The sequence below is a fragment of the Pleurodeles waltl genome, chromosome 3_1 (assembly GCF_031143425.1).
Source record: "Pleurodeles waltl isolate 20211129_DDA chromosome 3_1, aPleWal1.hap1.20221129, whole genome shotgun sequence".
Lineage (NCBI taxonomy): Eukaryota > Metazoa > Chordata > Amphibia > Caudata > Salamandridae > Pleurodeles > Pleurodeles waltl.
In genome coordinates this window covers 175554995-175580240 of record NC_090440.1, presented here as the reverse complement: position 1 = coordinate 175580240, position 25246 = coordinate 175554995, and the positions used below count along the sequence as shown (strand labels likewise).

Sequence of the window (25246 nt, the reverse complement as noted above, 5' to 3'; positions counted from 1 at the left end):
TGGCCTCTGCCGCCCGCCAAACTCATAATGAGGGCCATAGTCTGCCTCATTGGCTGGAGGTTATCCTAATGGCATGGGCCTGTTGACACCTATGTGTTAGATATGTCAGATGTCAGTTGATTGTGTTTCTTTTTAGAAGTGTATGACAATCTTCCAACAGTTCTCTTTTTTTTGGTTTGTTGTCTTTGCTTTGCTGCTGTTTTCAGTTTGCTTTCTCAAATTTCTGCAGTGTCTTTTTGTTAGAGGGCATGACACATGCTAATTAATTTCAGCAGCAGCAAAAAAGATGATGTCAGCAGCAGCAAAAAAGATGATGTTGGGATTCTGCAAAAAACACAGATCTCACTTACCAGGACATGCAGCGGGTGGCATTATGCTATGGTGGCCCAGCCTGATGACATAGAGACTTGCATGCATCACTACAGCATGAACAAATACTGGCCACTGATAGTGAAATTGTAAATAAAAGTAAAGGCAAACAAGGGCACTTTTGGAAAAAAGTGCGGTCCAGCAGCAAACTGCAGCTTCTGTGTCCAGAAAAAAATATTTTTGTTTCTATAAAAAGGAGACAAGCACTGTGGCAGGATTTGACAGTAGCAATGGAGGAGAGGGTGAGAGGAGAACTCAATGTGGGAAGAGAAATGATGGAACGAGAGGTGGGTTTGAAGAAGAGAAAAATATCAATAAAAACATATAAAAGCCATGGAAGGATGTGGGATGAAGGAGATGAGCTGGGGAGGAGGGAGCAATATTCAGCATGTGGCAATGTTAGAGAGTGAAAGCAGCATATGTGGGGGTGAGAAAGACAACATTTGCTCCCAGTGAGTGTTAAAAGAAAATGAAAAAAGTAATACGTAGCATGCAAGCAGTGTGAGAACACAGGTTATCCAACCTGAACACAGTAAAAAAGACATGCTCTAGATGCAGAACAAAGTATAGAAGCAATGCAATGAGAAGTACAAGAAAGCAAACTAATCAAGATCAAGGGTCTGAGGCTGACCCAAACCCACTATATGTATATTGTCGGACTTGGTCCTTTTCTGCAAGGTTATTAGGATTTAGGATTTTTCTGCCTCCACCCTCCTGTTATGCTGTATTTGTTTTTGCTGGCCTTAGGACTATGCACAATTTACCACTGCTAACCAGTGCTTAAGTGCTTGTGCTATCTCTTAAAACATGGTAGAATCGGCTTATAACCAATTGGCATCTTTAATTTATGTGTAAGTTCCTAGGAAAGTGGCTCTACTTATGACCAGGGCATGTAAATGCTACTAGTGAGCCTACACCACTCATTGTACCACCCACTTACGTAGCCCTGTAAACATGTTTCAGCAACTTGTGTTTGCAGTTTTAAAACTACTATGTTGAGCTGGCAAAAAACCTTTAGGCAGGCCAAAGGCTTCCTTTTTAGTACCTATAATTCACCCTTAGGGAAGGCCTTGGATAGCCAAAGCCTTCCTTCTTAGTACCTATAATTCACCCCTAGGGGGGCAGGGTGCAGTATAATTAACATGTGGGACATTTACTTTTTAGTTTTGCATATCCTGGTAGTGAAAAAAGTCTCAAATTTGTCTATTACTACTGCAAGGCCTACTCATCTCATTAAATAACATTGGAGTACCTAATTACATTTAATAAGCTGTGTCTTCCAATTGGGAACAGGTATTCAGGTCATCTTTGGTGTCTTTAGAATTGTGATGAAAAAGTATTTCTCTAGTAAAGTCAGATTTTAAATAACAATTTTGAAAATGCCACTTTTAGAAAGTTGTTGGCATTTTCCTGCCTTAGTTAGTTAGTTCCTGCAACCTGTCTCTGGGTCACGTGACTGGGTATAGTTGCCAATTGGGGTTTGTGTAATCCTCCTAGACAGCCACACAAGATAGAGAGTTTAGGTTGCCTGGATGGGCCATCACTGGAAGGATGGGAGGGCAAAGCTGGGCACAGCTCTACTTACACTTGAATAGGCTATGTCCTCCCTCCACATAAAGAGCTGCAAACCCCCGTACTTAGTCTGGAGCCAGGGCAGAGAACCTGTGCACTTCAAAGTTAAACCTCTAGAACCTTCTCCCACTTCAAATGAGACACCTTGTATAAATATTGAACCTCAGATACCAACTCTTCAGTACTCTTCTTGAACTGTGGACTCTACCAGGAAGAAGAACTGCTGGGCTTTTGAAAGGACTGTCACTCTTCTGGCTGATATTCTGGAGGACTGCTGCCATGCTTTGCTGACTCGCTGCTCTCTTGCTTGGGTGAGAAGGACAGGACCTACATCTATTGTACCCAGGACCCCATAGTGACTCTATGGGCTAGTTGACTAGCTTCTGATTACAACCACAGTGACAGAAGGCTCCAAAAACCTTGAACCCATCAACTGGAATCTGCTGTCTGTGAGATCTACCCTAACAAGTGGTGCCACACTTGCCCTGGATCCATGGAAGTGGGCCTGAAGGTGCTCTGCCAGCTCATATGTTACTCTAGCAGAAGTGATCCATCTCTTTTCCAGGGCAGCACAGCTCCATGCAAGGATATTGCCTCATCCAAAGCAGCCCATCGGTGGTCGGCTGAACCATTGAGTCACTGCTCGCTAAACCCCAGGGAGCAGTGTGCGGCCACCAGACTACTATTGGGCACTATTGGGAAGCCTCAGGCCTACTGCGACAATAGCTCAGCAACCTAGCAGTTGAGCACCCCTGGCCAGCACGACTAACACCACTGGTAAGCCACAGTGAAGGCCCACACTCCCTGCTAGTGTATAAGATTTGCTTGTGAAGCACATCTGTGCCTGGAAGTTTTGAGAAAGTCTGGGTGGCCCTTGCTGTTTTGCAATTGCATCTAAGTGTTTCCACCTGCTTTTACATATTTGTGCCTAGTCCTTCCTTCTGGTGCACCAGCCAAAAGGTTGTTTGGCTACATTCTGGCTACTTTTTGGTTTGGGACCCTTTTTCCTGCTCTGTCCTGCCTTGGGGGGGGGCTATCTCCTTTACTTATTATTTATCTAAGGACAACCCTGCAAACCCTACAAAACTTTGCAAATGATTGTCTGATCTATAAAAGAGCAATTAAGTAGTCCCCTGCATATTGCACTGAGCCAGGGCTTGAGGATACAAGAGAGATATAAAGGAGGCTCAAACATAAGCCAGTCGACCCATTGTGCGCTACACTCATCGAGTGATTTAAGGTGAGCGTGGTCACTGTGCTAGAACCGTAACCCAACGGTAGAGCCGGAGTGGTGCGAAGGTGGCTAGGCTTCGGTGTGGCTTGCTTTACTGTGTGTTCCCCAGCCTCCCTATCCTCCACAGCTTCTTTGTGTGTTACTGGTACGTGGACCATGTGCATCATGGAAAGTGCATCTCTGTGCTTTCTTTCCATCACATAAGAAACCTCTTCTCTGTGGGCTTTTGAATTCTCTGAGCTGAACCGCATACTTATACAGTCTGACTCCCCTCAGCAGCCTGTGGTAGGCTAATACTTTGTGATCTGAGGCAGAAGTGGATAAGCCACTGAAAGCTCAAATCAGTTTCAAGCTTGATGACTTGGTTTGGTTCAGCTCTATGTCCTCTTGGACCCTGGTGCCCAAAATGAGGCCTTTATGTGGTGTCTGCCACAAAGCAGTACTCTACTGGAAAGCAGGCAAGAGGAAGATACATCCAATTTGTGGCTGAACTGCACAGTGTGGATCTAGAAATCCTGGTCTCAATCTCAGCTTCCCTATTCCACCAAATTGTGTGATTCTGTGCAAATATTTTATTTCATTGAGCCTCCTTTTTCTTCATAATTATATATGACAGCACGTTCAACTATGTGAGTCCAGGATGTGTGCTGTACATAATCCTGCTTTGTTTGATTTAATAGCCTATAAGGTTGCTGTAGAAGTGGGTGAGCCACTGAAAGCTTGATCCAGGTGCCTAGCTGTGGCTCAGCTCGAGGTCCTCTTGGGCCCTCAAGCACAAAATGAGCCGAACGTTTGCAGGACAATGTGGCCTCATAGCTATAGCTGCCTACCATTCCACCTGGGAAACAGGGTTCAAATCTCTGACAAGTTCACTGTGCTGGGAAAAAAACGTTTTTATCAGGCGATTTCTGTTCTGAAGAACGCTTATCTCCTTGGGAAGGTTCAAGCTGTGTGCTGTGTAAAAATGGCAAAAATAAAATGTGAATTCTGCTTGTCCTATACTCTCTAATCTCATCTTCCAAAAATGACGAACAAAATATTAACTTTTGATGTCAAAGATACGGATCTAGTAGTCAGATTGCAGTGTGAAACTGGAAAATCTGGGATCAATACAGCTTCCCTGATTTACCTAATAGTGTGATCAAAGGTAAATATTTTATTTCACCAAACCTCCTTTTTGTTCACTATAACATAGAAGAACACTTTCGAATATGTCCATTCAGGGTGTGCTTTGTACAAAAGCCCCTTAAATTGATACCCTAAAATGTTGCTCTATTTATAATAAGAATCTAGTCCATGCATAAGGTACACATGACAAATGACTTGTCTCCTAGTGTGCTAATAGCATTGTCATCAGGGCGAGGCAGAAGGTCTCTCAGTGCATGTTTAATAATTCACTTCTAATAAATACTGTTAAACCAATCTGATGCACTAAGATCAGGGCCACTGGAGTTCTGCAACTTGTGTGGCAGCAGCAAACTACGCATAAGTGTAGATTTGCTGCATTTGCTACATAATCCATCATCTGCCGCATAATTTGCAGTTTTTAACAAAAAAGACTGTTTCCAGCTCAAACTGTTTAAAAGTTATTAAAACCGCTGGGACACATTTTACTGCATAGTGGAAGACATTCTGTCTGTAGCCTATTGCTATATTTGGGTGTTTAACTGGTACAAAAGAGGTTCAACTACAGACAGTGTTAATAAGTTTAAAAAATGACTAAATAATTAAGTAATACTATCATAAATGTGCTGCATTTTGCCACACCCTGCCACATAATTTGATCCTCTCCTGCTGCATAATTCCAGTGACCCTGACTAAGGTGGAAAGCTTCCATGTGTTAAAGAAGTACACTTTATTGAAGTTTAACCCCTCTCAGGCCTTTTCCCCTCAGGTGCCAAGCATTTTTTTGGCTGTTTTGGGCAGTTCGTGCTTAGGCCCTCATAACTTTTTGTACACATAAGCTACCCAGGCCAAATTTGCATCCTTTTTTTCCAACATCCTAGGAATTGTAGGGGTACCCAGACTTTATGGGTTCCCCTGAAGGAGACCAAGAAATTAGCCAAAGTACAGCAACAATTTAGTTTTTTTTTTAAACTAATTTAACAAAAGGGATGCAGAAGAAGGCTTGTGGTTTTTTCCCTGAAAATGGCATCAACAAAGGGTTTGTGGTGCTAAAATCACCATCTTCCCATCTTTCAGGACCAGGCAGACTTGAATCAGACAACCCCATTTTTCAACACAATTCTGGCACTTTACTGGGACAAATCCCATTTTTACTATGTTTTATGCTTTCAGCCTCTTTCCAGCTAGTGACAGAAATGGGTATGTAACCAATGCTGGATCCCAGAAAGCTAAACATTTCTGAAAAATCGACAAAATTCTGAATTCAGCAAGAGGTAATTTATGTAGATCCTACAAGGTTTTCCTATAGAAAATAACAGCTGACATAAATAAATATTGAAATTGAGCTGAAAAAAACAGCCATTTTACTCCACGTTTTACTCTGTAACTTTTCCCTGCAATGTCAGATTTTTTAAAGCAATATACCGTTATCTCTGCTTGACTCTTCTGGTTGCGGGGATACATAGGGCTTGTAGGTTCATCAAGAACCCTAGGTACACAGCCAATAAATGAGCTGCACCTTGCAATGGGTTTTCATTCTATACCGGGTATACAGCAATTCATTTGCTGAAATATAAAGAGTGAAAAATAGGTATCAAGTAAACCTTTGTATTTCCTAAATGGGCACAAGATAAGGTGTTGCGAAGCTGTGGTTATTTGCACATCTCTGAATTCCAGGGTGCCCATACTGACATGTGAATTACAGGGCATTTCTCAGATAGACGTCTTTTTTACACACTGTCTTACATTTGGAAAAAATTTAGAGACAGACCAGGGGCAATAACACTTGTTTTGCTATTCTGTATTACCCCAAGTCTCCCAATAAAAATGTTACCTCACTTACATGGGTTGGCCTGATGCTCGCGACAGGTAACGCAACATGGACACATCACATTTTTACATTGAAATCAGACATATTTTTTGCAAAGTCCCTAGCTGTGGATTTTGGCCTCTGGCTCAGCCGGCAACTAAGGAAACCTACCAAACCTGTGCATTTTTGAAAACTAGACATCTAGGGGAAACCAGGATGGGGTGACTTGTGGGGCTCTCACTGGGTTCTATTACCCAGAATCCTTTGCAAACCTCAAACTTTGGCCAAAAAACACCCTTTCCTCACATTTTGGTGACAGAAGGTTATGGAATCTGAGAGGAGCCACACATTTCCTTCCACCCAACATTCCCCCAGGTCTCCCGATAAAAGTGGTACCTCACTTGTGTGGGTAGGCCTAGCGCCTGCGACAGGTAATGCCCCAAAACACAACGTGGACACATCACATTTTCCCAAAGAAAGCATAGCTGTTTTTGGAAAGTGCCTAGCTGTGGCTTTTGTCCTCCAGCTCTGCCGGCACCTAAGGTAACCTACCAAACCTGTGCATTTTTTTAAACTAGACACCTAGGGGAATCCAAGATGGGGTGACTTGTGGGGCTCTCACCAGGTTCTGTTACACAGAATCCTTTGCAAACCTCAAACTTTGACCAAAAAAACACCTTTTCCTCACATTTCGGTGATAGAAAGTTCTAGAATCCGAAGGGAGCCACAACTTTCCTTTTACCCAGTGTTCCCCCAAGTCTCCCAATAAAAAGGGTACCTCACTTGTGTAGGTAGGCCTAGTGCTCACAACACGAAATGCCCCAAAACACAATGTGGACACAACACATTTTCCTAAAGAAAACAGCTGTTTTTTGCAAAGTACCAAGCTGTGGATTTTGGCCTCTAGCTCAGCCGGCACCTAGGGAAACCTACCAAACCTGTGCATTTCTGAAAATTAGACACCTAGGGGAATCCAGGATGGGGTGACTAGTGGGGCTCTCACCGGGTTCTGTTACCCAGAATCCTTTGCAAACCTCAAAATGTGGCCAAAAAAACACCTTTTCCTCACATTTTGGATACAGGAAGTTCTGGAATGTGAGGAGCCACAAATTCCTTCCACCCAGCGTTCCCCCATGTCTCCCGATAAAAATTGTATCTCACTTGTGTGGGTAAGCCTAGTGCCTGCGAAAGTTAATGCTCAAAACACTATCTGGACACATCAAAATTATCCAATACAAAACTACCTGTTTTTGCGGAGGGGGGGCACCTGCGTTTTTGGTCCTGGGCTCAGCAAAACTTACCAAACCCAGATATTTCTGAAAACTAGACACCCGAGGGAGTCCAGAGAGGTGTGACTTGCATGGATCCCCCAGTGTTTTCTTACACAGAGTCCTCAGTAAACCTCAAATTTAGCTAAAAAATATTTATTTTTCCACCTTTCTGTGTGAGATCACCCCACCGGGACAATTTTTATACCACCCAACGTTCCCCTCAGTCTCCCGGTAAAAATGATACCTCACTTGTGTAGGTGGGCCAAGTGCCTATGCCAGGGAAGAGCCAAAAACATGACGAAATTGAGAGGGAACCAAAGCGGGTCGAAAAGGGCAGTTTGAAAAAAAAACATCTTTAGGCTGACAAGTAGGGCAGAATTGTTTTTGGTAAAGATGAGACAATGCTGGGTGGTAGGAATTGTGTCTATTCCTGCAAATTCCAGAAGGTTCAATCAAAAAATGTGGAAAAAATGTGGGGCATTGTGGGCAAGAAAATGGTGCGGGGTGCATGTGAAGCACACCACCCTGGACTCACCCAGATGTTTAGTTTTCAGACGTGTCTAGGTCTTGTGGATTTTTCTGCATGGCAGTGTCCCAAAGTCCAAAAAGTGCAGCCCTCACCATTCCAAATGGGATGATTTTGAGAGTTAACCAAGCTCTCAAGGCCCAAATGTAAAACCAAAACCCAAAATAATCAAATCTCCTCTTGCTTGCTATAGGATATGATGTTTTAGTGTGTGGGGGGAGAGCCAGAAAGACTGTTACCCCCTTCAGTTGGGGTGGGGGCATAACCATGCCCATCCTGGTTGGTAGCCACCACCAGATAATTTTTTTTTTTAATGTTCCCTGGCATCTAGTAGACTTTCTGCCCCCCAGGGGTGTGGATTAGGGGTAATTGCCCCATCTGCCCACTGGTGGGCAGAACAACTTTGGCCCCATTTATTTGGGGTGGGAGTATGGCCATACCCCCACTCTCTTATTTTGAAAAACAAATCTTCTCTGGTGGGCTTTCTGACCCCCTTGGGGCAGATGGGCCTTCCAAAAATAGGCTGATCTGCGCCCAAGGGGGGCAGATATGGCCAACAGTAATGTTCCCCCTTGGGGAGCGACCCTTGCCCAAGGAGCTGCCCTCCAAACAAAACACACACACCAATCCCTGGTGCCTAAGTGGTTTCTGCCCCTGTCCTAATAGAAATATGCCGATCTGCCCCCAACGGGAGCAGAAATGGCCGAAAATAAATTTGCACCCCAGGGGAGCGACCCTTGCCTAAAGGATCACTCCCCTTGCGTGAAATTAGCACAAAAAAATAAAAATCCATGGTGTCTAGTGGTTTCTGCCCCCCTTGGGCTCCCCATATAAAAAAATAAAGTAAACAAAACAAAAATATCTCTGGTGTCTAGGGGTTTCTGTCCCCCCTGGGGGAAGATTGACCTGATTATAATAGGGGGAGCAGAAATGGCCTAAAAATACTTTGCCCCTCTGGGGAGCAACCTTTGCCCAAGGGGCTGCTCCCCTTAATCAATTACACCAACAAAACTCCCTGGTGTTTAGTAGGCATTTCTGCTGCCCAATCGCATTGCGCATTGCGATCGGGCAGCAGAAATGCTGAGAGAGATATGAAAGGCCTTTCCTCTCCTTTCATGCCTCTCTCGCCCCCTCCACGTGATCGGAGGAGAAATGCTTTTTCATTTCTCCTCTGATCCACGCTGAGGGGTAGGCCTCTGATGAGGTCAGCGAATGTCATCAGACGCCATGGGGCGGTCGGGGGGTGGAGGGGTAAGCGATTCCCCTTCCCTCCCTGCCCTGGGGGCGCCGAGGAGAGGCTCATGAGCCAGTCCAAGGACATAACGGTTATGTCCTTGGCGCCTCAGCTCTGCAGCCAAGGACGTAACCGTTACGTCCTTGGCTGCGGAGGGGTTAAAGACACCTTATCCCATTCTGACATACTGTTTGTTGTATGAGCCTACCCTTGGCTGGACTCTGCTATCCTTGTTAATTTGTTGACTCGCCCACCACTATGTTGCTCAAAGTGTAAGAAGAATATAGGCCACATACTGGGTACACAAGATACTGACCTGCCTTTTGCACTGTGTCAGAACCCTATTCCTAAATGTGACAAAGTTCATGTTTTAAAACTTCACTTCTAATAACTATCACTTTTGATAAATGTATCTCAATGCAATAATATAATATGACATTCTGAAACAGGGCAGCTTTGGGCAGTAGGAGAACGCATTGTCAGGTTTGCTTTTTACTTTTAGAACGGCGCATGGAGACTGGCCTTTCTCAGCATTAAGCGCTATACCAAATGCCCACTGTTTTCTCTCTATGTGCTTTGTTCCCTTAAGCTAGACATTTAGGGTTGCACACCTTAGGAGTACTGCGGGGTGGGGTTGATGGTCAGTGAGAAAGCAAACATCAGAAAAGCAGCCCCGGGCTATCTGTGAATGAAGTGGCGTTAGTGAGAGATCTTTTTCAATCTCTCAGAAGACCCGTGAAGAGCTATGCACATTCACCTTCTCCATGCTAATTACACATCGATCTCCTTCCCAGCTGGGTTCCTTGATCCTCTTTGCAGTGCAACACCCCAAGCAACATAATAGTTTTCATGCGTTAGTGTAAAAGATGTGCGCCAACAACAAAGACACTCCTGGTTTGTGATGTGACCTGCCCACTCTATGAAGGTCTCTGGGCACTTTAGTGTAGCAGGGTGCGCCTGCGCAGGCACGCACCTTACAGGAAACATAGGTGGGGATGTCTGGCAGCCAGTATGGGCTTGAATACACAGGGCCTCTATTCTCTCCTTCCGGACTGACTGCTAGTAATGAAGGTGTCAAGAGTAAGGCCGTCTCCAGATCCACCCGAAGGTTAATAACTAACTTCTACCAGAAGATTGACAAGGAGCCCCTCATGCAATCGATTACTGGACCGGCGGCGCCGGATGACCAAGTAACAATTCCAAAGATTGCCTTGCCCAGTGCTTGGCCAGGGCAGAGTCCTTGGGGGTAGCATCTGACCCTCCATAGTTAAAGTGTAGCTGCCAAAGACAGCCCTGAAGAGAGCTTAGAGGTGCCAGGCAAGATGGGAGCTAACGTAGGCACTATAGCTGTGCCACTCGAACCTCTAGTCCTACTACAAGGCCAAAAGCAACTTCAACCAAACCTATGTACCAAATCTAAGAGCCAGCAAAGTCCAATAACAGTATTTGGAGTGTGTAAGGACATCCTCAGAAAAGCCAGCAAACTTGATAATCTTGCTTCCTTTGAATTACTCGAACCAGAGAGTCTGTCCCGGGGCTGTGTAAACCAAGACCCTGTAGTGTCAAGGGGATATCAGGGAGATGGTAGTTGAAGAAGTGAATATCTGAGTAATAGCTCTTTGATGTTCCTTGATAATACCATTCCAAACGTGCCTCGTAGCTTAGCAGCTCATAGTGAGGTAAGCACGGGAGGATAGACCCCTTGGACCTCCTTGATGATGATCCCAGGGAGGCTCAGGCTGAAGCCGCCCCGACCCCAACATGGCAGAAAGTAGCAGAACTTCCAGTGGGGTCCTTTATCTGGATGATTCAATACTACAGAGTATTCCTGAAAGCCAGCACATGGGGGCCATCTCCTCTAATACTGAGGCTTCACAAGGTTTTATAATCTCTGAAGCCTCGACTGCACTAAATAGAGTTCTATCATCAATACTCTCGCTCTTGGAGAAGTCATTAGGAGGGAATGAACATATTGGATGATTGATAACTATGATACTCCAGGCCCTAGACCCGGATGGGAGAAATCTCAATGCAACCTCCCAGACAGATTCCCACAGTGGGCCCGAAAGCCTGGCATCCAAAAGAAAAATGACTCCTGAAAACCTGAACGCAAACCAATGTGTTAAAGAATGCCCCCCGAGCCGGTTGTGTCTGTAGTTGTGGAGAAGCAAGAGAGCCTACGCTACCAGCGAGGGACCATATGACCACCAGCAAGCATCAAGACGGCAACCCTGACAGCCAAGCTGTTAAATTTAAGTGGACTGTGGATGATAAGAGTAAGCCAGAGGCTTACCCCCTATCTCTGCTGCTGGGTAAAGTGCAGTTTCCTCTTCATCGGACTCTCCAGCATTACCATCCAGGCAAACAGCAGGTGAAGCTCGTGAACTCTGCAGTAGCACTGTTGGCCCTATTTTCTTTCGCACCTCTTTGGCTTTCTCTCCGATTTTCTGAGTAGCCCACATTATTCTTCGTTCCCTCGCTCTTCCTTCTCCCTTCCCAGAAATGAACCTTATGGGAAAAGGGAATTCTTCATTTGATCGACTTCTGCTCTTTCCCTCTTTCCTAATCCGACTTTTAAAAATGTAATTGTTCCCAATTATTCTGTGGTATCCAGTGATTTATTTATGGATAGGAGCAAGTTGGAAATCACTACAGAGCAAACGTTAGTGAGTGCAGTTTTCGAATTAAACAAAATTGTGTAATTTGATGATATATTTTGCTTCCTTGGGTTTTTTCATGCCGTGCCGTAAATTGTTAGTTGGCATACCACACGAATACTTAAATTTTTTAAGGCTTAACAGTGTTGCAGAGGTCTTCTGTTTAGCCCTCATAAAAATAAGTAAAATATATAATTTGCAAGAGTAGCAATTTACTTGCTGAGCCTCACAGATTACCTATAGCACAATGTTTATTGATGTGTATTTAGTTTCAATAAAAAGATCATGGTTGTTAATTACAGATCCTGATACCTAGAAAATTGGAATTGCGCTTTTCTTTTACTGCAAATCCCACTTGCAACGATAGTGGGATTTCTGCAGTTGTTGAATTAGGGTTCAGGTTAGGAACACTGGTGTGTCAGGGGTAAGAGCAGCAGGAGAACATAGGGAAGGCAGCGGGCATTGGCAGCATTGTAACTTTCCATGAATCTTCCTACTTGTTGTAACACTTAATTTGCACAAGTGCGCTTAGGGGTTCATTAGGAGTTACCTTTTATCTCAGCTGGAAGATGCGGGAGCTGGAATTGACGATGCCAAGCCATATCTACCTGTGAGATAATTGGGATTAGAAGTTATTTCACTGGATATGTGAAATACCACACAGACCCTCCAATACCAGGTCCCACTGCTAAATTTCTCCTCTCAGGGGAGCTAATGGGTATAACTCCAAAAACATATACTACCTGCTCTAAGCAGGTGTTAACTGTTGCGTTGGCTTTTTCTACTGCCGTTTTCTTTTGCCTGTGGGGATGTAAAAGAGTGTGAGGGGCTGCAAGAGAGTAGTTTAATTTTTACTTTAGCTGGAGGGAGATTCTTCTTCTCTTTCTCTAACCAGAAGGATCAAGGCACGCAAGGGCGGGACACAACAGCTGCCCGTAGCCCTTGAAATTCTACAGGGAAATCAAGGCCTAATGTCTCTGGGCTCCACATGAATGGGTCTTGATTTTGCAGACCTCATAATTCTAGGTGTGGACAAATTAGAGAAAACATAATTGCCCAGAGCAGTACCCCAGACCCTGTTCCGAGCAACTCATGAAGGGGCCGTTAGTGAAAAGATAATCAAGAGTGCTAACTGGTATGAAAAATGCCCACAAATCTTATGGAACGCAGGGAGGTGGAAATGTTTATGTTGGCTACAGTACACATACATTACTATTTTGGAATGTCCACTGTGTGGAAAACCTGCAGGGGTGTAGGACAGTACAGGTATGCATGAAAATCAATGATTATATAGATTCACATTTGTATTGACATGAATGAGCTCAAAGTTGGAAATCAACACAAATTATGGGAGTAAACCTGTAATAGCTGATTTACACACAGATTATCCACCTGCATTTTGAGCCATGAAGAACATCCACATTTAAGAAGTCATACAAATGCCAAAGTAATGCATGGCCTAAGCTTACGTAAGCAAGGGAAAGTCTGTATACTTTGTACTTGATGCCAGTGAAAGGGTTATTACTTCAGTTCAGATCTCATATTTAACATGCCCACCAAGAGTTCAAAAGCTCAGGTTAATGTGCTTCTTCAATTTTTTGTTCTTCTAGATGGACCATTACTAGTTTACCCACCCATCCTGGTTCTGCTGCACATCAGGCAGCAGCTCTCGATGATCACATGACTCTGGATATGGACTCGGTCCTGTCAGACTTTGTTCGGTCCACAGGGGCAGAACCTGGTCTGGCAAGGGACCTGCTTGAAGGTAAGCCTAATGTGTGATGTTGCCAGAGAGGCATGTGTTGGCTGTCAAAACATCTAAAAAATGAGTTTTCTCTTGATCTTGCTTGTTTCATGAAATCACAGTTGATTTTGGATAGAGAATAAATTATAATTTCTTAATTATTATTTTTTCACATTGCATGGTTTTCCTCTTATTATATTTGCCTAGCCCACATGCTGATCAAGTGGTTACCTGGTGATAAAATGCTGAAAAGTCACTTTATTTAATCATCTAAGGTAGGTTGCCCAACGTAGGTTCAAGAGAGCGAGATCCATGCCAGAAATTGAATTTCAGGATAAGTAGGTAAAATAATTAACATATGGCAAGTTTAAGTAGAAATGATTTACATTGTCATTGCTTATCCTGAAAATCGGATATGCATCCAATCCTCCTGAAACCAGTGCAGACATGCCTCAACTGAGCACTGTGAAAACAGCCACGATTTAATGTTTGGTCCTGAAAAGGAGTTTATTCTTCAAGGCTCAAAGGTTTACTAAGTGAACTCCAGAGGATGTTTACGCTCATAGATTTCTCGGTATCTAGCCCTGGACAAATGTTAGAATCACGTGCAGTGAGCACTGAGTTTGCAATGTGTATTGAAAATAATGTCCACAGCGTCTGAAATTTCCAAGATAAACAAGATTATCACGTTCAACATTGTTCAAACACTTTTTGAGCGCCAGGTGAAATGGCCAACATATATGACGTTGATAGCGCGTCCAGTCCTTATAAATTACTTATGCTTGGACATGCCGGAGGTCGGTGAACCTTTTGACCGGGTTGAGTTCTCCTCATCCAAAGAATTGTCGGATCCCTCAAATCAACAATCAATAATCATTTATAATCAATAACCAATACTCGATTAGTAATCAATCAACAAATTAGTTAAACAGAAAATGAGTAATTAGACACACCATGACCTTTCAGTCATGAATAACCACACCTGTTTATTAAAAGTTAATTAGTTTATTTCCCTATATTAACAAAGCTAACACAATATAAATAAGTCTCAAAATCAAATGATACACATATACGAACATTACTGGCTGTCCATGACGACGGAAGAAACGCAATCTGCGCAAAACTTGGATTATAATGCACTCGGCTATAGCAATGCAAATCACTAATAAAAGTAACTGAATTTGACTAATTGCATACATTGGTCAGCATAACAATATTTCAATTCAGCATGGTGCATCAAATGAATACCTCAACTAACCTCTGATTAGCATTGACATGTGGGGCTTCATGCAAAAATGAATTTAATCAACATGAATTTAGAAACCTTCTAGCTTGGATTCTGTCAAAAATAAGCAGTTGGTACCTAAGAAGGAAAATACAACGAATAATACATTTATCCTTTTATAATTACCAAATACAATCAGCATTCAAGGAAAGTCTTCGTCCTTCAGGTACCGGTTCGATCAGCATGGGGCAAACTTCAAGAGGGCAAAGTTTAAGGCAAGTTTTCCTTGCAGCAGCAAGGAAAATGGGGGAACAAAAGTTATTGTATGGGCAAAGCAAAGTAAAGTTAAAGTTAAAGTATCTAGGGTGAGAATTCTTTAAAGTCTCTCTCTCTGGAATAGAGAAAAGCATCAAAGTGCCATCAAAATGGATTCTCGAATCTGGCTTCAAAAATGGCATCAAAGAAAATTGCTCGAAAAATGTCTGTCTTCTCTTCGTCCGGTGGGATTAAGTAAGAATAGTTCCAAATTCTTCAGGTTCTTCCATTGGAGGGTCCATGGGGTGATTTCCTTTTGACCAATGAATAGTGTCTTTTCTCTTAATACTCATCTACGCATAAGGTGTCCTTGGAGTTTTGGAATACAAGTAGCAACAAAGTTGCCAATTAATTCTGCATCAGTGTCTTTATTGTCTGCACCTGCAGAAACTGACCTTGCTTCAAAGGGGATGAAAGTTGCCTAACACGCATCCTTGAGATAAGTGTATTAGTCATTCTACTGGAAAAATACAGCTTTTAAAGGTTTAAAACACGTCTTTGTTAATACAAATGAAAACCACGCAGTTAAAATTGAGACCAGGCAACTAGGCCAAAGCCTCTACTAAATTTAAGCTAAGCATATAACAGTTTAACAAGAAAATCATAGAATATAGCTGCAATTATGACATTTTAATATATTTGTCGGGTTTTATGATTAATTAAGCTTTTTTATACTAATGGCGATTTACTTCGTGGGCACATTTTCTACATACATTAATTTTCTTTGCTAAAATCACATTGTCTTATACGATTTTGTTACATGATATATAAATGTTTGTTAGTCTTTCTTTTTCTCCTTCATCAATCCCTCCTCTGATGACTAATTATGTCATCACATTAAATCTTCCATCACAAATTTTATTTCATTAAAATTCTGTTTTAATAATTTTGCATTTCAATAATTTCCCTTTTCCTTTTTACTCCCTTTGATTTTTCCCTGTATAATTTTACCATTTATTTGTGTTCTTTCTTTTCAATTCTTCTCTTGTTTCTTGATTTCAGTATTTTAATAGCTTTCCATATCCCCCAAATACCTATTAAGCAAATTAGTATTATTAATATCCCTTTTACTATTTTCAGTAATATTCCGTTCCAAATGTTGCTGAGCCAATTTCCCACGGAAGCAAATCCTTTTCCAACTTTTTCCCATACTCCTGGTTCTTTCAATTCTTTCAAATCTGTACTATCGTTAGTTAAATTTGTAAGCATATTTTTAATTTGTTTACTGTTGTCTGGTATATATGAGCAACAGTGACGTGCACTAAGCATTTTGCAAACGCTGCCATTCTTTGCTAAAAGAATGTCTAAAGCAAGCCGGTTTTGAAGAGTCATAGCTCTTTCTGCAGCAAGTTCAGTATCCATCAGGATCATTGCTCCTGTGAAATTTGTCAGCATGTTATCCACAATAGTAGACAACTTTCGTATTTTGATTGAATTCAATATAACTCCTACTGAAGGAATTATTGCTCCAAATATGTCTCCTACCACACCAGAAGCTGTCTCCCTTTTCTGAATACGATGTAATTCAGACAGCTTTGGAAATTTCTTTAAGTAATCTAGTTGATAAATCTTTGGAAATACTATTCCCAAATAACATCTCCCATACCATCCCTTTGGTAGACGATAATAGGCATTAAGTCCACAAATACAGTATACCCCTGGAGTAGCTGGATCTAGTCCATTTAACATGAACGTCCATTTACTCTGGAATAAAAACACGTGTTTACATTCACTCGTTCCTACAAAGATTGTGTCATAGTATGATTTAGGTCTGTTAGAAATGGGGTTTTTGGTTGGCAGTTAGGTTGCCCTCTGTCCAAGCAAGAACCCTCACTCTAGTCAGGGTAAGTCACACACAATCCAAAATCAGCCTGTGCTCACCCTCCGGTAGCTTGGCACGAGCAGTCAGGCTTAACTTAGAAGGCAATGTGTAAAGCATTTGTGCAATAAATCATACAACACCATAGCATAACACCACAAAAATACACCACACAGTATTTAGAAAAATATTTAATATTTATCTGGGTATCTTCAGTTCAAAACGATCAAAGTTGCAATATGAATTTGTAAAGATATCACTGAAAAGTGATATAAAAGTGTCTTAAGTCTTTAGAAAGTAAACAGAGTCTCTTTCAAACACAAAGTACCTGGTTTCTGATGGAAAATCTCCTCAGAGGGCCACAAAAGAAGAGGTGCGTGGAAAAAGGGTGTGTGCGTCGATTTCTCTCCAGCACACACGGACTTGCGTCGTTATTTTCCACGCGGGGAAGTCGGGCGTCGTTTTCCGGCGCGCGGACAGTCTCTTTCTGTGGGTCGCGGGGATTACCAGATGTCCCGGGTCTGTGCGTGGATTTTCCTGCTTGTTTTCTGGCTGCGCGTCGTTCTGTGGGGCTGCGCGTCGAAGTTTCGATCTCACGGCAGGCGTCGCGTCGATTTCTCCTGCGGAGTCGGGCGGCGTTGTCCTTGCGAGGCCGTGCGTCAAAGTTTTGATCTCACGGCAGGCGTCGCATCGATTTCTCCTGCGGAGTCGGGCGGCGTTGTCCTTGCGAGGCCGTGCGTCAAAGTTTTGATCTCACGGCAGGCGTCGCGTCGATTTCTCCCGGGAAGTCGGGCGGCGTTGTCCTTGCGAGGCCGTGCGTCAAAGTTTCGGTCGTCCTGAAGGCGTCGCGTTGATCAGCGTCGGTGTGCGGCGTTTTTCTTGCCGCGGAACAAGCTGTGCGTCGAAAAGTTCGGCGCACGGAGCGTCCAAGAGGAAGAGTGAAGTCTTTTTGGTCCTGAGACTTCAGGGAACAGGAGGCAAGCTCTATCCAAGCCCTTGGAGAGCACTTTTACAGCCAGGCAAGAGTTCAGCAAGGCAGCAGGCCAACAGCAAGGCAGCAGTCCTTTGTAGAAAAGCAGACAGGTGAGTCCTTTGAGCAGCCAGGCAGTTCTTCTTGGCAGGATGTAGTTTCTGGTTCAGGTTTCTTCTCCAGCAAGTGTCTGATGAGGTAGGGCAGAGGCCCTGTTTTATACTAAGTTGTGCCTTTGAAGTGAGGGTGACTTCAAAGGGTCTTTAAGAAATGCACCAAGTTCCCTTTCAGCTCAATCCTGTCTGCCAGAGTCCCAGCAGGGGGTGTGGCAGTCCTTTGTGTGAGGGCAGGCCCTCCACCCTCCCAGCCCAGGAAGACCCATTCAAAATGCAGATGTATGCAAGTGAGGCTGAGTACCCTGTGTTTGGGGTGTGTCTGAGTGACTGCACAAGGAGCTGTCAACTAAACCTAGCCAGACGTGGATTGAAGGGCACAACAAGATTTTAGTGCAAAGAAATGCTCACTTTCTAAAAGTGGTATTTCTAGAATAGTAATATTAAATCCGACTTCACCAGTCAGCAGGATTTTGTATTACCATTCTGGCCATACTAAATATGACCTTCCTGCTCCTTTCAGATCAGCAGCTGCCACTTCAACAGTGTATGAGGGCAGCCCCAATGTTAGCCTATGAAAGGAGCAGGCCTCACAGTAGTGTAAAAACGAATTTAGGAGTTTCACACTACCAGGACATATAACTACACAAGTACATGTCCTGCCTTTTACCTACACAGCACCCTGCTCTAGGGGTTACCTAGGGCACACATTAGGGATGACTTATATGTAGTAAAAGGGGAGTTCTAGGCTTGGCAAGTACTTTTAAATGCCAAGTCGAAGTGGCAGTGAAACTGCACACACAGGCCTTGCAATGGCAGGCCTGAGACAGGGTTAAGGGGCTACTGAGGTGGGTGGCACAACCAGTGCTGCAGGCCCACTAGTAGCATTTAATCTACCTGCCCTAGGCACATGTAGTGCACTCTACCAGGGACTTACAAATAAATTAAATAGTCAATCATGGATAAACCAATCAGTAGTACAATTTACCCAGAGAGCATATGCACTTTAGCACTGGTTAGCAGTGGTAAAGTGCCCAGAGGTCAAAAGCCAACAACAACAGGTCAGAAAAAATAGGAGGAAGGAGGCAAAAAGTTTGGGGATGTCCCTGTCAAAAAGCCAGGTCCAACATGACCCCCTACCAGCCTAAAGCCAGGGGAGAACAATCACTATCCTGATGTACTTCCCTGTTTGAGGCGACAGAACAAGGACCCAGGCCCACAACAGCAGGGGCATGCTCCAGTTCTTCGCCTTCCTGACTCCAATTGGATCACTCTGTCCATACTCTCAGGGCCCACTAAGCCAACCCATGGGGAACCTTTCTCCTTACCTGCGGATCCCATCTGTGCAGCACCTAACCTTACTTTGCTCACAGATGTATCCCAGGAGCAGGATAGTACCACCATGACCAACACAGTGGTGTTGCCCACTCTACTCCTGGGGTGTGACACTTGTCCCCTCCCCAGGGATAACTCTGTCCACCCGGACAGCAAGCCACAGTGATTACTGACAGCTGCCAGGGATGAGAGCCAGGCCCCAGGCCTCTCAAAGCTCTCCAACCACTGTGGCTGTGGAGAGTGGGGGGCGGTAGCCCCAGGTGCTGGGCACCCTTTAACCACTCTCCCTTCCACCAGGTCAGGGAGGACAGCCTGAACCTGGTCCTCCCCTCTGGGGCTTTGTACCCTCCCTCCTGGAGCGGTACCCCCAGAGTCCAACATGGTCAGGGTGCTTACAGAAGTCACCCTGTACCATTCCTCCACCAGTGCAGGGCTGTTAACCTGCAACTGGCCCTCCAACCTGGGGCCTGTACCTTCAGGTTGGACTAGGGCCCGGGGTGAGGCTTCCCTCCCCCTGCCCTCCCTTCTGGTGTCCAGCACCCTCCAACTAGGAGTGGCCTCCTCAGAAGACAACATGGTAGGGGCACTGATATCAGTAGCCCCTCCCTCCAGGTCCGGGGGGACACCCTGAACCTGGTCTTCCAGCCCAGGGTCTGTACCCTCAGACTGGATCACTGCCTGGCAAACCAGGACTTCCTGGGGGGCACACCTACCCCCCACCAGGTCAGAGTTTAACCTCTGCATCTGACCATTCAACTCAGAGTCACCACCCTGAAGTTGAACAATTGCCTGGCACGCCAGGACTTCCTGGAGGGCACACTGACCCTCCACCAGGTCAGAGTTTAACCTCTGCACCTGACCATTCAACTCAGAGTCACCACCCTGAAGTTGAACAATTGCCTGGCACGCCAGGACTTCCTGGAGGGCACACTGACCCTCCACCAGGTCAGAGTTTAACCTCTGAACTTGGCCATTCAACTCAGAGTCACCACCCTGAAGTTGAACAATTGCCTGGCACGCCAGGACTTCCTGGAGGGCACACTGACCCTCCACCAGGTCAGAGTTTAACCTCCGAACTGGGCCATTCAACTCAGAGTCACCACCCTGAAGTTGAATAATTGCCTGGCGCACCAGGACTTTCTGGGAGGCACACCTACCTCCCACCAGGTCAGAGTTTAACCTCTGAGCCTGGTTCCCCAACCCAGGGTCACCACCCTGAGGTTGGGCAATTGCCTGGCACGCCAGGACTTTCTGGGGGGCACACCTACCCCCCACCAGGTCAGAGTTTAACCTCTGAACCTGGTCATCCAACCCAGAGTCAACACCCTGAGGTTGGACAATTGCCTGGCACAGCAGGGCTTCTTGGGAGGCACACCTACCTCCCACCAGGTCAGAGTTTAACCTCTGAACCTGGGTATCCAACCCAGAGTCACCACCCTGAGGTTGAACAATTGCCTGGCACGCCAGGACTTTCTGGGGGGCACACCTACCCCCCACCAGGTCAGAGTTTAACCTCTGAACCCGGTTATCCAACCCAGAGTCAGCACTCTGAGGTTGAACAATTGCCTGGCACGCCAGGACTTTCTTGGGGGCACACCTACCCCCCACCAGGTCAGAGTTTAACCTCTGAACCCGGTTATCCAACCCAGAGTCAGCACTCTGAGGTTGGACCACTGCCTGGTACACCAGGACTTTCTGGGGGGCATGCCTACCCCCCAACAGGTCAGAGCTTATCCCCTGAACCTGGTTAGCCAATCCAGAGTCACCACCCTGAGGTTGAACCATTGCCTGGCAGGCCAGGACTTCCAGGGAGGCACACCTACCTCCCACCAGGTCAGAGTTTAACCTCTGAGCCTGGTTCCCCAACCCAGGGTCACCAGCCTGAGGTTGGGCAATTGCCTGGCACGCCAGGACTTTCTGGGGGGCACACCTACCCCCCACCAGGTCAGAGTTTAACCTCTGAACCTGGTCATCCAACCCAGAGTCAACACCCTGAGGTTGGACAATTGCCTGGCACAGCAGGACTTCTTGGGAGGCACATCTACCTCCCACCAGGTCAGAGTTTAACCTCTGAACCTGGGTATCCAACCCAGAGTCACCACCCTGAGGTTGAATCTTTGCCTGGCATGCCAGGACTTCGTGGGGGGCACTCTCACCCCCCACAAGGGACACACCGTCCCCAAGGGCCACACAAGAGTCTGGTTGGCGCAGGTCTCCCGACCTCTGCCCATCCGGCAGAGTCTGGGTTTCCCCCAAACCAGAAACGGTTTCACCTGGGTCATTCCTGGGGGGCTCTGCTCTCAGAGCTGTCCCCTGACTCTCAAGGTCCTCCACTGGGGTCTGCAACCCCCTCTCAACCCTATGTCTGGACTTCTGCACCCCCTCACTAGGAGGGGTACTGCCAGACACCAGAACTGTTGGGATGCTGGCTACAGTCACCCCCCCAAGTTCTTCTGACACTGCAGGGCTTCCCTCAAAAGGTGGCCCTACGGTACAGGCTAGGCTTCCCTCCTGGTGTTCCCTCATGGAACCCTCTAGGACCTGGGACCTACCTGGGACACTACAATCCTTTCCCACCACACTCGGTTGGGAACCACCTAGACCACTCCCTTCAGGAGCACCCCCAAATGCCTCTTCAGACTCTCTGGTACTCACCCAGAAGTCTGCCTCCATTGTAAGTTCCCTGGGGTCAGAGAACTCACACTCCACCTGGTGTTGGCGTAGCTCTGGAAAATAAGGACCAGACATATGCTCTCCAGCAATTACATCACTCTGCCCTTCACATGTATTAACCACAGTACCCTTCACCCAACCACCCAGTAACTCAACCTTGGAAAAGCACTCTACTTCACCCTCCTGAGACTGGTGAGACAGTATCTGTCTGTCCCTGACACTCAACCCAAACTCTTCTGGGATGTCTCTACACTCTATATCCAGGACGTCCACCAGGGCTGGCTAGAGTCAGTAAAGTGTCCCTCCCCCCAGTAGGAATATGACTCCCTGTGCCAGTTCCCCAATCCTTCTCAGGGACCCTGTGCATAACGGGAACTACCTCATACCCTTGAACTACCTGGGGTGTGTCAACTCCCTTCTTCAAGTTGGGCACCACATCTCTGGGCTTGTGCCCTTCTTCAGCAGTACTAGATGCAAGATTTTTGCTGCCACCATCTGAACTGGACTCAGCCCTTCCGGCCTCCAGTTTCAGCTCTTTACAGCTCAGCTCTTGAGCTGCAATCTTTTCTTCTTCCAGGGCTAAGAGTCTTTTTGCCTCAACCTCTGCAAGATACTCCTCTAATTGTTGCTCCTGTCGCCTTTGACTTCGGAGCCATTCATCTATTTCTGGGTCACTGTCCAACTCTGAGTAGTCTTCCTCCTCATCTGAGTAGTCTTCCTCCTCATGTGCGTAGTCCTCCTCCTCATCTGAGGGGTACTTAGTCATTTGGTTTCTTACTGCCTCTCTCTCTGCCCATCTTTCCTCCCCCCAGACTATGTAGTGATGGAGCATCTCCGCTTTAGTAGATCTCCTTGCTACAGGAAGGCCCCATTGTCTGCAAAGCTTCCTTAGGTCAGCCTTAGTGAGGTGGTCAGTACGAACAAAGAATGAGTAGGTACACAATCCCATTTTGATAAGATCTTATCAGCAAAAACCAAAATCCAAAGTCCAAAATATCAATAGTATATCCAGGAGGACATCAGAGAACCAAGAGCCAAAAAAGATGAAAAATCAAGTTGACCTTCAACTGTGGGTAGGTAGTGAAATACTTAGCTACTGTATGTCACTGCACAAACACAAGTCCTATCCTCACCGCTGATCACCAATGTTAGAAATGGGGTTTTTGGTTGGCAGTTAGGTTGCCCTCTGTCCAAGCAAGAACCCTCACTCTAGTCAGGGTAAGTCACACACAATCCAAAATCAGCCTGTGCTCACCCTCCGGTAGCTTGGCACGAGCAGTCAGGCTTAACTTAGAAGGCAATGTGTAAAGCATTTGTGCAATAAATCATACAACACCATAGCATAACACCACAAAAATACACCACACAGTATTTAGAAAAATATATAATATTTATCTGGGTATCTTCAGGTCAAAACGATCAAAGTTGCAATATGAATTTGTAAAGATATCACTGAAAAGTGATATAAAAGTGTCTTAAGTCTTTAGAAAGTAAACAAAGTCTCTTTCAAACACAAAGTACCTGGTTTGGTTTTATTTATGTCTATTTTGTGTCTGTCTGCAATTTCTTGTAACCTCTTATGTATGCTGCTTACTTCTCTTGTAATTCTAGGGCAAATGTATCTCAGCTCTTCTTCTGTGTATGATTCTAACCTGTTCAGACCCATCGTTCCATCTACGAGTTCACCTGCTTCCATGCCCAATCTTATTTGATTCAAATATTCTTCTCCTTTCCCCTTGGGTGTACTCTGTGGGGTATTCAGACTGTTCAACCATTGTGTTAACTGTTGTGCGTTTAGTCCCATTAATGTAGCATCTGCGTCTACTGCTACTGATGGTTTCTGTAATGTTTCTATTTTTGAGGTTTGCGGTATTATTAGTGGTGGATTTGACCTTACCACAGTTGACGGAACACAAATTGGAATTGGACTAAATTCCAACAAAGACCCAGATCTATTTGACAGTGTTCCTACGGGAGTCATTTCTTGAGTATTTTCTATGTTTCTCCTTCCTGTCTCATTCTGTGTCATTACACCTTGATCGCATACACTTGGCTTTGCTTGTATATATAATGGTACTGGCGGACCTACAGTGATAGGCAAAGATATTGCATCCATATTCTGTCTGTTACCCAAATTCTGTGGCATGTTAATTCTCACATCATGGTTCATCATTGCTGACATGTCTAACTGTGTTTCTGCTGTTTGAATGTACTTTGGCATTTCTTGTATCTGCTTTTGAGGCATCAAAATTTGTGTTGGTTCAGGTTGAATCAATGTCGGTCTTTGGTAATTCTGTCCTCTCTGCACCATTAAATTAGAAGTTATTTCCAAATTTTGTTCATCATAATAGCGTCTTTGGACCTGTGGCTGATAATCATTAACAGGTTCCAGTTTAGTCATGTCAGGATATATTCTCTGAACTTGTGGTATTTCTTGTGTAAAAGGCATTTCAGGACTACTTTGCCTCTGCAATTTTCTCAAATTCGGTGTTACAGTACCCTGTATCGGTTCTGGAGGGGCAGTACTAGTGCTTGGGCCATTTTCGTTTTTGCACATATGGTGGTGGACGGTCATTTAACAATTGCATAATGAACTCCTCATTGTCTGATTCGTCTGACCTTTTCGAGGTTCTCTTATTTTCTCTATCTTTGGACTGACTCCTGTTTGTTTTATGGGTAGCTTTCTTTCCTTCCATCTCTGCTTCGTCAGTAATTGCTGGAAACAATTTGACTCCCTGCAATATATCTGATCTCCAAACCTTTTGAGCACTATCCCATCTAGCATTCGCTAGTGTCTTTTCTACTTTTCTCACTCTTGTCTCAAATTTCTTTTTTAGTTGCCTTCTAGCCATTTGTTCCCAAATTGCTAATGCTTCAAACTGTGCTGGTCTTGGAGGTATTTTCATGTCATATAGCGCAAATCTTAAATTCTCCAAAACTCTTAGATTAAACGTCCCATGGATAGGAAACGCTACACTTCCATGCTTTTCTGTTAATTTACACCATTGCTTTAACCAAAGACATGCTACAACACCCTTTTCTTCAATTACGATGTAAGCTGGTGTACCCTCAGGCGGTGTTTCTTCTCCTACATTTGCTTTAATATATACATCTCCCCTCAAGGCACTCTTTAATGCTTTGAAAAATGTAATCTTTCCGTCCTTTATTTTCTCAAAATGTAATCAATAAGTGACTTTAATTCCCAGAATACTCTTCGCTTGCCTTTCCCCACCAATTCCGCGCCACGGACTGCG

At 44.8% G+C, this 25246-nt stretch overlaps 1 protein-coding gene across 2 annotated transcripts in view; it reads left to right on the top strand.

Annotated features, from left to right (window-relative positions):
* The window catches only part of OTUD7A (OTU deubiquitinase 7A), a 1097633-nt gene that overhangs the window by 620554 nt on the left and 451833 nt on the right, over positions 1 to 25246 (top strand). For both annotated transcript variants that reach the window (XM_069222100.1, XM_069222099.1), the window contains exon 6: positions 13409 to 13563. In XM_069222100.1, the coding sequence (XP_069078201.1) occupies positions 13479 to 13563 (85 nt within the window). In that variant the 5' untranslated portion in view covers positions 13409 to 13478. The remainder of the gene's footprint in view (positions 1 to 13408; positions 13564 to 25246) is intronic.